Source organism: Mustela lutreola, chromosome 1, assembly GCF_030435805.1.
Source record: "Mustela lutreola isolate mMusLut2 chromosome 1, mMusLut2.pri, whole genome shotgun sequence".
In the NCBI taxonomy this organism is placed as follows: domain Eukaryota; kingdom Metazoa; phylum Chordata; class Mammalia; order Carnivora; family Mustelidae; genus Mustela; species Mustela lutreola.
The window spans coordinates 206,316,185-206,328,441 of record NC_081290.1 but is presented as its reverse complement, the minus strand read 5'-3'; the positions used below and the strand labels follow the sequence as shown (position 1 = coordinate 206,328,441).

General features: G+C 34.4%; 1 protein-coding gene across 4 annotated transcripts in view; it reads left to right on the top strand.

Moving 5' to 3' along the window:
* The window catches only part of ARHGAP42 (Rho GTPase activating protein 42), a 307,644-nt gene that overhangs the window by 238,083 nt on the left and 57,304 nt on the right, over positions 1 to 12,257 (top strand). For all 4 annotated transcript variants that reach the window (XR_009356745.1, XR_009356746.1, XM_059185797.1 and 1 more), the window contains 2 exons: positions 1,025 to 1,103; positions 2,685 to 2,724. Coding sequence is in view for 2 of the 4 variants with exons in the window: in XM_059185797.1 (XP_059041780.1) it covers positions 1,025 to 1,103; positions 2,685 to 2,724 (119 nt within the window). In the remaining 2 variants the exon portion in view is untranslated. The remainder of the gene's footprint in view (positions 1 to 1,024; positions 1,104 to 2,684; positions 2,725 to 12,257) is intronic.

The following is a 12,257-nucleotide window of genomic DNA, read 5'->3' as shown; positions in this document are numbered from 1 at the left end:
AAAGGAAACATTTATAACATAGCGCCCGACACATAATAAACAGCCAAAAAAAAATATTGTTATCTTATTATTTTTGTTGATGCTGGCTTAGATTCTCCAAGATCAAATGATCTTGATCTTCATATATGTTTTTCCTTTTCCTGTCATTCCAATGATCTGTTTTCCTGTTTTCACAAGAAATAATATGCTTTCAACACAGTTTTAAGTTATACCAGTTTTCAGTCACAAAATATTTAACTCAGGTTTCCTCCTCAGTGTACCTCTTCACAGAGTCCTCTGATTTCCTATTTAAATTTATTTTCTGGACAATCTGCACAATTAGCTAGGTTAATTGCTTCTGAATTTCATGTCTTTTTCTGTCTTACATTGCTTTCCTCCTTCCCTTTGCTTGCTCTTTCTCTCTTGAAGTACATCCTCAAGTAACTTACTCAGAATGGATATATGGGAAAGGATGTTTTTTAAATGAATTAATTTTAATATTGTGATCATGGTATAAACATCTTGGTTTAGTGTCTTTTTAATAATTCACTAATTACATTATGAAACTTGTCATATGAATATACTCATTGCAATTATTTTTGGTGACTAGATTGTACACATTGGGGTTATAATCTTAATCACTCTCATATTATAGAACATTTAGGTTGTTCTGAACTTTGGTGAATATAACTTTGTCATCTTTTTTTGGTCATTTCAGAGGAAATAGTTTGGAACTAGCCTCCTTCATGTAGTCATACCTAAAGCAATGATTTTACTACCTGCAGCCATTAGAATTAAGAAATATTTGTTTGTTTATATGTATATGTATATGTGTCCCCACAGTGATTTTTCTGAAAGGTAACTATAAATCAGTCTTATTTTACTTTTTTAAATTATTTTATCTTTTTTCTTTTTTCTTTTCTCTCTTTTCATTCTTTTTTCTTTTGGGTTTTTCTTCAAGTTTTACCTGTACTTTTAAGAGTAATAAGTGTGTAAAGATACAACAGGAATAAACTGAATATATAAAACATTTGTTTTTAAATAGGCATGGAATCATCACATTGCAGGCATTCTCAGAAGCTAATCGGAAACTCTGGCTCGAAGCCATGGATGGTAAAGAACCGGTAAGAATATGACACATTATATAATTTAGGTTTTATTCTTCTAATTACAAAGTACATCTGAAATTTTTTTTATGTTTGAAGTAGTATATTTGAAAATAATTAATATAACAAATCAGAGTAGAGACTCTTACTGTTTTTCTAGTGTTGTCTTAATCATTTGCATAACTTTATAATTTCTTTCTCAGGGGGACTTCTAGATTTAAAATCCTAAAATTACTTTTCAACAAATTACTTATCACTAACCTGGCTGTGCTGATTGAATTATTTTATTCAGTTTATAATTGAGACCCCACGTGCTAAGCTTCGTGATCAGTGTGATTAGCATAGGTTCAGGTTAAGAAATAATTGTGTGGTCTATATCATTGCTTAAAGTCTCATGTGGTGGGGCCTCTGGGTAGCTCGGTCATTTAAGCATCTGACTCTTGATTTTGGCTCAGGTCATTATCTTAAGGTCTTGAAATTGTCATTATCTCAGGGTCTTGAGATCAAGCCCCACATTGGCCTCTTGCTCAGGGGAGAGTCTGCTTGGGATTCTTTCTCTCCCTCTGCCCCCCCCCCCCAATAAATAAATAAATCTTTAAAAAAACAAGTTTGATTTGGTCAAACTGTCTTGTGGCTTGACATTTTTCCTTCTATCCACATCCCCACTGTTTTAATAGTTATTTCAATGTGGGCATGATAATTTACTTAAAATTATTAGGGAAGCTATGTAAAAAAGGGAATAAATCACTGATCACTGTCTGTTTCCTTTGTGAAGAACACTGCATGGATTGTTGGAGGAGCACACAGAGAAAATAGGAGGCCCTGTTCTGTCCCTTGAGAACTATCGTTTAGTTGGCAAAGAATCTGTGAACAAGCTTGTGCAGAGTACCTATGCAACAACATACCTAAAGTGTTGTCCCTAGACTTCGAGGCCATCCCTCCAACTACTACCAGTCCACAATATAATGAGTGCGGAAATTAAGATTAAAAATCTGGGCAATTTTATAGCAATTTGGAGAACTCATTTTACATCTATTGAGTTTAATAATAAAAATGCATCTATTCTTTGCATCTATTCTTTATAATGTTTATTATGTTTTACTTTATTATAACATAAAAATATCAGCCAATTACAAACTAAAAATTAAAACAAAATGACTAGACTCTTTGCCACTAAAAGTTGTGAGGTAAGCCCTGACCTAGAGCAAATTTAGGAGATGGTGTGACAGCTCAGGTATAAGTTAGGGCTGTACATGTTGAGAACAAAACACTAAAGAGATAATTTGAGAAAGGAGTAATATGGTAAAATCCATCATGAGCTCCTTCCTGAAGAAAGGATACATACTGTGCATCATTTCAGGTAATAAAATAAGATATATATATATAATCTGAAAGGGGTAGAACCTTGCTCAGGGCTGGACAGCCATAATGGAAAGAAGTGGAAAACAAGGTAAGGTTGACAGGTAGGGAGTTGGCCCTATGGATACACCAGTTGCAGGATCTTGAAATCAAGATACTCCCCTTTGTGTATCATTGTACCATAATCGCCCTGCTTCTGTGCAGAGTCATTAACTGATAAGACTTCCTTTGTTTTTTTAGATTTACACACTGCCTGCCATTATTAGCAAGAAAGAAGAAAGTAAGTTGTTTTAATAATTATTTAAAATTTTATCACAGTTTATTTTTAATTACAAAGGTATTATGTGGTATTAAGAGTTAATTCTGAGAGTGCCTGGGTGGCTCAGTGGATTAAGCCGCTGCCTTCGGCTCAGGTCATGATCTCAGGGTCCTGGGATCAAGTCCCGCATCGGGCTCTCTACTCAGCGGGGAGCCTGCTTCCTCCTCTCTCTCTCTGCCTACTTGTGATCTCTGCCTTCTCTCTCTCTCTGCCTACTGTGATCTCTTTCTATGTCTACTTGTGATCTCTCTCTGTCAAATAAATAAATAAAATCTTAAAAAAAAAAAGTTAATTCTGAGAAAAAGTACCTTTGATTTTATGGTTAAACAAATTTAAAATTTTCATTCAAAGAAGTTTCTCATGTCAAAGCCACTAACTTCTCATGTTATAGTGACCAAAATTAATTTTTATTTGTTTAGTGTTTATTTACTTATAGGTATGTACTTTGCTTTATCCCAGGAGGAGATTTGAAGCAATTTATATTTATTTGATTTTTTTAAATGTTTTTAAGGGCAATAGGGAGTTTCTTTATTTTAGTTTCCCTGTTTCAGTGACTACACTGAAGACATGAATACTTTGTGCTCGTTTTAGGAGATTGTGCCCAAGATTGTGATGTATAAAGACATTGTCATATGACATGGGATATCTAGGAGAATCTTTGTCTCACTATAGAATTACCAAATCCTTAGTATTAAAGCAGTCTTAATAAGCACATTTTATGTGTTTTCCATCACATTCTAAATCCACTTAATCTAATCCACTTAATTGTCTGCCACATTCTTGCCACCCTTGGCAATTACTCTTGGTTATTTAAAGATATTTTCTTTTTTATGTACTCTATATGGCCACACTATTTGACATAAAAATTAGTTTGTATATTTGTTTCTAAGGTTATCTGTATATCTTCTAAAGCAATTTCAAGTTTTATTTGATTCAATTGACTTTCTCTCATGATGTCTAAATTTATTTTTAAAACAAGATTAATAATAATCCTGACTTTTAAATTGCTAACAGTGCAACTTAGAATGAAGTGAAGATAAAAACTAGGAAGGCACTCATTTGAAGGTCATAAATATTGAGTGTATGAGAGAGCCTATTATTTTAATGGAATGAAATGCTTCCTAGCAATTCATTTCAGAAATTATCAAAAGAAAAAACATGATTTAAAGTATGCCTAAAGTTAAAGACTTAAAAAATTTTTTTCCAGTTTTTATTCTTACATTTCTTTATTGCAAATCAAGGAAAGTGACTAGTATAAAATCTTCCATTGCCCATTTATATCTAATCACAGAAATAATAACCAACAGATTAGTACCAAATGGTCATTCTAAGCAATTACCTAAAGAGCAATATATTATATAATTTGCACTTGAGTAGAGTTTGAAATGTGTTTTCTAATACTGGTTTCATTTTTCTTATTTTATTTTATTTTATTTTATTTTTTTCAGTGTACCAGAATTCATTGTTTATGCACCATGCCCAATACTCCATACAATACGTGCCCTCCTTAATACCCACCACCAGGCTCACCCAATCCCTCACCCCTCCAAAACCCTCAGTTTGTTTCTCAGAGTCCGCAGTCTCTCATGGTTCACCCCCCGCTGCTGATTTCCCCCAAGTCACTTTTCCTTTCCTTCTCCTAATGTCCTCCATGTTATTCCTTATGTTCTACAAGTAAGTGAAGCCATATCATAATTGATTTTCTCTGCTTGACATTTCACTCAACATAATCTCCTCCAGTCCCATCCATGTTGATACAAAAGTTTGGTATTCATACTTTCTGTGGAGGCATAATATTCCATTGTTTATATGGACCATGTCTTCTGTATCCATTCATCTGCTGAAGGTCATCTTGGCTCTTTCCACAGTTTGGCAACTATGGCCACTGCTGCTATGAACATTGGGGTACAGATGGCCCTTCTGTTCACTACATCTGTATCTTTGGGGTAAATACCCCGTAGTGCAATTGCAGGGTCATAGGGTAGCTCTATTTTTAATTTCTTAAGGAATCTTCATAGTTTTCCAAAGTGGCTGCCCCAACTTGCATTCCCACCAGCAGTGTAAGAGGGTTCCCCTTTCTCCACATCCTCTCCAACACTTGTTGTTTACTATCTTGTTTATTTTGGCCATTCTAACTGGTATAGGTGGTATCTCCGTGTGGTTTTGATTTGAATCTCCCTGATGGCTAATGATGAACATTTTTTCATGTGTCTGTTAGCCATTTGTATGTCTTCTTTGGAGACATGTCTTCTTTGTTCATGTCTTCTGCCCAATTTTATTTTGTAATTTTATTTTATTTTTCAGTGTTCCAAGATTCGTTATTTATGCACCACACCCAGTGCTCCATGTAGTGTGTGCTCTTCTTAATACCCACCACCAGGCTCACCCAGCCCCCAACCCCCTCCCCTCCAAAACCCCCAGTTTGTTTCTCAGAGTCCACAGTCTCTCCTGGTTTGTCTCCCCCTCCGATTTCCCCCAACTCACTTCTCTTCTCCATCTCCCAAAGTCCTCCATATTCTATCCATTTTTGACATGATTATCTGTTCTTTTTGAGTGGTTCAATTTTTCATATATAGTATAAACTTCAAATGAACCTACTCAAGGATAAATCCTGAGAAAATAACTGAATCTATATTTAGTTTTGAGTAAGGCTTTAAATGGGGACATGGTTAAGTCACTGAGAATATATTTGATCTTTATTACATTTCTTGGAAGTAGGGTTTCTATCATAACTAGGAAATTTGAATAAGAAAGTTATCACTTTGCTTTTCAGAGTCCATAGTCTCTCATGATTCACCTCCCCTTCCAATCTGAGGGGTTTGAAGTGGCGGGGGGGTGGGAGGTTGGGGGAACCAGGTGGTGGGTATTATAGAGGGCATGGATTGCATGGAGCACTGGGTGTGGTGAAAAAATAATGAATACTGTTATGCTGAAAATAAATAAATTTAATTAAAAAAATAAAATATATACCCTTGGGGCGCCTGGGTGACTCAGTGGATTAAGCCGCTGCCTTCGGCTCAGGTCATGATCTCAGGGTCCTGGGATCGAGCCCCGCATCGGGCTCTCTGCTCGGCAGGGAGCCTGCTTCCCACTCTGACTCTGCCTGCCTCTCTGCCTACTTGTGCTCTCTCTCTCTGTCAAATAAAATAAATAATAAAAATAAAATAAAACAAAATACATACTCTTTAAAAAAAAAAGAAAGTTATTACATGTACTCATGCTCTGATGGAGGGGGAATACACTTTTTAATGCCTTAAAGACTTCTAGAAATCTGCTTTCTTGTAGCCTTAGCCACCTGAAACATCACTATGCCACCATTTGTAATTATAAAATGGTATATTTCTCGGAAAAGTAGCTATTCTAGAGCCCATGTATTTGTGTCATTTCTCATATTTTGGCTTTTGGTATAGTGTTTTAGTATTCTACTTATTTCTCTGAGCAACTTGTGACAGAGCACTTGTCCCCTTTTTCTTAGTACTCAACACAGGCTTTTTCCATGAGGTATAAGTGCTCAGCACACATTTGCTCTTATTGTTGCTCTTAGTGCCAATAGGTTTTTATTGCCCAAGGGGAGATTTTGATCCTAGGAAAGAATATCCTAATTATGTTTGCTTTATTAATATGCAGTGCTTCAAGTTATAAATCTTAACCTTTTAACTTTTATTTTTATTATTTTATCTTAAACTATATTTTTTCTTACATCCTATTTTATATACAAATCTTATTTTATATATAAATGCCCTAATTTTTTAAAATGTCATTTTCACTTTGTTTTCATAAATTTGATAGAATTTCCCCACTTATACATTTAACCAATGAAGCTTTTCTTAGACATATCAAGATATAATTACGAAGCTTGTAAATCTTATTTTCCCACATGAAGCACTCTAATTAAAGGCCAGTTTCTGATTCTGGCTTAAATCTTCCTAAACTGGTGGAATCTTTTGTAATCTAGTAAATTGGCTTATAAATGCTGAGATTAATATCCCTTTAAGTATTCTAAACATTCTAAATAATTTATACACAAAATTGTGTAATGATTTCAAAAAGTCATACTATGTGGGCTTAAAGCTAACTTACCCAAAACCACACTTATTTCTGATTGTTCTTCCACATTCTTGGAAATTCAAATTTGCTCACCCGAGGAGAATATCTATTCTCTTGAAAAGACAAGACTATGTCATCAATAAAAAGAAATTCTGACTGATGTAGGCACAAGATTGAATGTACTTACAGAAATAAACTGTGGGGTGGACTTTTTTTTTTTTCCCCAATTTATGTGAGCAAGGTTCTTTAAACATTCCTCAATCCAACATGCCATGAAGTTCCTTTCCCTGAAATAACCTGCCTCTTAGATGAGTCAATGGGCTTTCCAGGTCCTCAGAATTTAATATTTTTGCATGTAATTTTAAATATTTTTCTACATCAAGGCCTAAAATGTGTTAGTGGAACTTTGAATCTCTTGCTCAGATTATAATCTTAATTCTTACCTCTTTTATCATGTGTCTTATCAGTACACCACTATTTAACTAGTGATTTAATAGCTTTAATAACTAGTAGGATATACATGAACACTCAACAGTACTCTACACTCTAGCATATGGTTCACTTGAGAGCAGCATTGTGTTTTCTTTCTAGTGACATGCCTGGAATTGTATTTGTTTCGGTTCAAAATTATATTCCAGTGATAGTGAAGTTCTCGGACCTCGTTTTTAAGTCCTGAATTAATCATGTAAGCTCATCCTGTTAGTTCACAACAGCTTTGATCTTTATATTCACCCCTTCTAACATTTTTCTATATATCATCTTGTTTTGTTGAGATCTCTGTGTTCCTTTTTGACATTTGACTCCTCTCAAAAGTGAAGAATTATATCAATCTCCGTTTGTAACTTCTCTCTCAAATGATATTTGAAAAAAGCACTAGTCTTGATTCATTTGATTCACCTTAGGAAGTGCATCTTTATAGCTTTGGTAATTGAGATGGATTCTGTTTATCTTAAAATACTCTAGTTATCTATCCTTTGGAAACTCAGTTTTGTGTGGGATATATTTGTATTTTTGAAATGATGAAGCTATTAATGAAACATGGAGATTGTAAATTTGTTTTGACTGTCAGCCATTAAAAGCAGTCATAATGTCTATGCTTTCATTAAAAATCCTCAAGGTAATAGAATAAAAACTATTTAGCATCCTAAAATAGGGCCATACTATGAAAATACAGGGAATATATGCCATAAAATAAAGAGTAAAGCTATTCTGTGGCTGTTGAATCATGAGACCGTCTTTACAAACCTAACATGAAAAAGTCTCAGTACTTTGTGGTTACTCTTACTTTACTGTTTTCAGAGTAGAGATGCTGCAAATGAGGCTACATATAATTCAATAAAGAAGGAAAGTTTGACACTTCTAAATGAAAAAACTACTAAATACAAAAACTAAAGAACTGGTCAACAAATGCTTTTCTGGTTGTAAAATATGCTTACAGTATTTACAGTATTCTTTTCTTGAAATTCTAAGATGTTGGGACTTCATTTTGGGACTAACTTTGAGAATAGCAATGACTACCATCAATATTAAATATTATTCAGTTAAGAGTAGAATTAAACTATCGCTCAAGCTGTGCCATTAGGGATATTTTTTAAAGAGTAACATATCAATAGTGCCTGTCTTCAAAGAAACTAATTTTCTTTTCTTTCTTTCTTTCTTTTTTTTTTTTTTTTTGGTTTTATTAAGTCTTTTATTTTAATTCCAGTATAGTTAACATACAGTGTTATATTAGTTTCAGGTGTTCAATAGAGTGATTCAGCAGTTCTATACATTACTCAGTGTTCACCGTGGTAAATGTACTCTTTAATATCTATCACCTGTTTCACCCATCTCCCCAACTCCCTTCTGGCAACTAGCAGTTTGTTCTCTGTAGTTAAGATACATTTCTTGGTTTGGCTCTCTCTTTCTTTTTTCTGTTTCTTTGGTTTCCTAAATGCCTCATATGAATAAAATCATATGGTATTTGTCTTTCTCCAACTGATTTATTTAGCTTAGCATTATATTTTCTAGCTCCATCCATGTCATTGTAAATGGAAAGATTTCATTATTTTTTAAGGATGAGTTATATATATATATACACGTGTGTGTGTGTGTGTGTGTGTGTGTGTGTATAATCATCTTTATTCATCCATCTTTCATTGGACACTTGGGGTGCTTCCGTAACTTGGTTATTATAAAAAAATGCTGCAGTAAACATAAGGGTGCATGTATCCCTTTGAATTAGTGCCCTTTAAGTATTCTAAACTTTTTCCTCTGTTTGTTGTGATTCTTAAATTCCACATATGAGGGAAATCATATGGTGGTTTTTCTCTGATATGTATTTCACTTAGCATTATACTCTCTGACTCCATCCATGTTGTTGCAAATGTCAAGATTTCACTCTTTCTTATGGATTAGTAATATTCTATTGTGTTTATATACCACAACTTCTTTATCCATTCATCTGTTGATGGACACTTGGACTGCTTCTGTAGTTTGGCTGTTATAAATAATGCTGCAATAAACATGGGACCTGGGTGCATATAGTCTTTTGAATTAGTGTTTTTGTATTTGGGGGGTAAATACCCAGTCGTGCAATTCCCAGATCATAGGGTATTCTGATTTTAATTATTTGAGGAATCTTTTTACCCTTCCACAGTGTCTACACCATGTTGCAGTCCCACCATCAGTGCATGAGGGTTCCTTTTTCCCCACATCCTCACCAACAGTTGTTCTTTCTTGTATTTTTTATTTTAGTCATTCTGACAAGGGCAAGGTGATACATCATTGTGGTTTTGACTTAAATTTATTTCCCTGATGATAAGGGATGTTGGGCATCTTTTCACTTGTCTGTTGACCATCTGTGCATCTTCTTTGGAGATAGTCTGTCCATGCCATCTGCCCATTTTTTAACTGGATTATTTAGTCTTTGGGTGTTGAGTTGCATCAGCTCTTTATGTATTTAGAATACTAACCCTCTATCAGATATGTTCTTAGCAAATATCTCCTCCTATTCAGTAGATTGTCCTTTAGTTTTGTTGGTTGTTGTCCTTTGCACTGCAGAACCTTTTGCTTTGATGTAATCCCAGTATTTTATTTTTGCTTTTATTTCCCTTGCCACCGAAGACAAATCCAAAAAATATTGTTACAGCTGATGTTGAAGAAATTACTGACTGTGCTCTCTTCTAGGATTTTTGTGGTTTTACGCCTCACATTTAGGTCCTTAGTCCATTTTGAGTTTATTTTTTGTATGGTGTAAGAAAGTGGTCCAGTTTCATTCGTTGGTATGTATCTGTCCAGTTTTTACAGCATCATTTATTGAAGATACTGTCTTTTTCCCATTACATATTCTTCCCTCCTTTTTTAAAGAGTAATTGATGATATATACATAGTTGTGGGTTTATTTCTGGGCTTTCTGTTCTGTTCTGTTGACCCACGTATTTGTTTTTGTGCCCGTACTGTACTGTTTTGATTAGTATGGCTTTGTAATATAATCTGAAGTATCAAATTGTGATATTTCCAGTTTTGTTATTTTTTCCAATAGATCTTTTGGCTAGTGGAGTTCTTTTGTGTTTCATACAACTTTTAGGATTCTTTGCTCTAGAGTTCTATGCAAAATACTGTTAAGGGGTGCCTGGGTAGCTCAGCTGGTTAAACATCTAACTCTTGCTTCCAGCTCAGGTCATGATCTCCTGGGTCCTGGGATTGAGCTGTGAGGCTTCACACTCAGTGGTGGTCTGCTTAAAGATTCTCTTAGTCTGTCCCTCCCTTTGCTTACTCTCTGCTTCTCTCAAACAAACAAACAAACAAATAAATAAATGCTATTGGTATTCTGATAGGGATTGAATTAAATCTGTAGATTTGGATAGTATAGACATTTTAACAATATTTATTCTTCCAATCTGTGAGTGTGGATCTCTTTCCATTTATTTCTGTCATATTCAGTTTCTTTCATCAGTGTTTTATAGTTGTCCATGTATAGGTCTTTAACCTCTTTGGATAAGTTTATTTCTAACTATTTTATTATTTTTGTGCATTTGTAAGTAGATAGTTTTCTTAATTTCTCTTTCTGCTGTTATATTATTAATGCACAAAAATACACCGGATATCTATATATTGGTCTTGCATCCTGTCACCTTACTTAATTCATTTATCAGTTCTAGTAATTTGTTGATGAAGTGTTTAGGGTTTCTTTATGTACAGTGTTATGTCATCTGAAAATAATGAAAGTTTTATTTTTTCCTTACCAATCTGGCTGCCTTTTATTTCTTTTTGTTTTCTGATCACTGTGGCTAGGACTTCAGTACTACACTGAATAAAAGTGGTCAGAGTGGACTTCCTTGTTTTGTTCCTGACCTTACGGAAGAAGCTCTCAACTTTTCCTATCAAGTATGATGTTTGCTATAGGTTTTTCAGGAAAGGTCTTTATTATTTGAAGTATCTTCCCCCTAGACTTACTTTGTGGAGGGTTTGTATCATGAATGGATGTTATACTTTGTCATAAGCTTTTTCTGCATCTAATGAAATGATCATATGTTTTTATTGTTTTTCCTGTTGCTGTAATGTGTCATGTTGATTGGTTTGTGAATGTTGAACTAACCTTGTATCCTAGGAATAATTCCTATTTGATTGTGGTGAATAATTTTTTTAATGTTTTGTTGAGTTTGGTTTGCTAATATTCTGTTGAGGATTTTTACATCTGTGTTGATTAGAGATATTGGCATGTAGTTCTTTAGTTCTTCCTTTTTAAAATTTTTTTTTGGTGGGATGTCTTAATCTGATTTTAGTACCCAGTAATCCTGGAGGCACAGAATGAATCTGAAAGTTTTCCTTCCTGTTTTATTTTTTGGAAATTTTGAAAAGAATAGGTATTAACTCTTCTTCTTCTTCTTCTTTTGTAATTTCATTTTATTTTTTTTCAGTGTTCCAAGATTCATTGTTTAGGCACCACTTCCAGTGCTCTATGCAATATGTGCCCTCCTTAATACACACCACCAGATTCATCCAAACCCCGAGCCCCCTCCCCTCCAAACCCTTAGTTTGTTTCTCAGAGTACACAGTCTTTCATGGTTCGTCTCCCCCTCCGATTTCCCCAACTCACGTCTCCTCTCCAACTCCCAGTGTCCTCTGTGTTATTCCTTATGCTCCACAAATAAGTGAAACCATATGATAATTGATTTTCTCTGTTTGATTTCTTTCACTCAGCATAATCTCCTTTTGTCCCGTCCATGTTGATACAAAAGATGGGTATTCATCTTTTCTGATGGAGGCATAATATTCCTTTGTATATATAGACCATATCTTCTTTATCCATTCCTTTGTTGCAGCAATGGCCACAATCACCAAACTGTGGTATTAACTCTTCTTAAGTGTTTGGTATAGTTTAGCTTTGAAGCCATCTGGTCCTGAACTTTTGTTTTTTGGGACTTTTTTGATTACTGATTCAATCTGTTTGCTGGTTATAAATC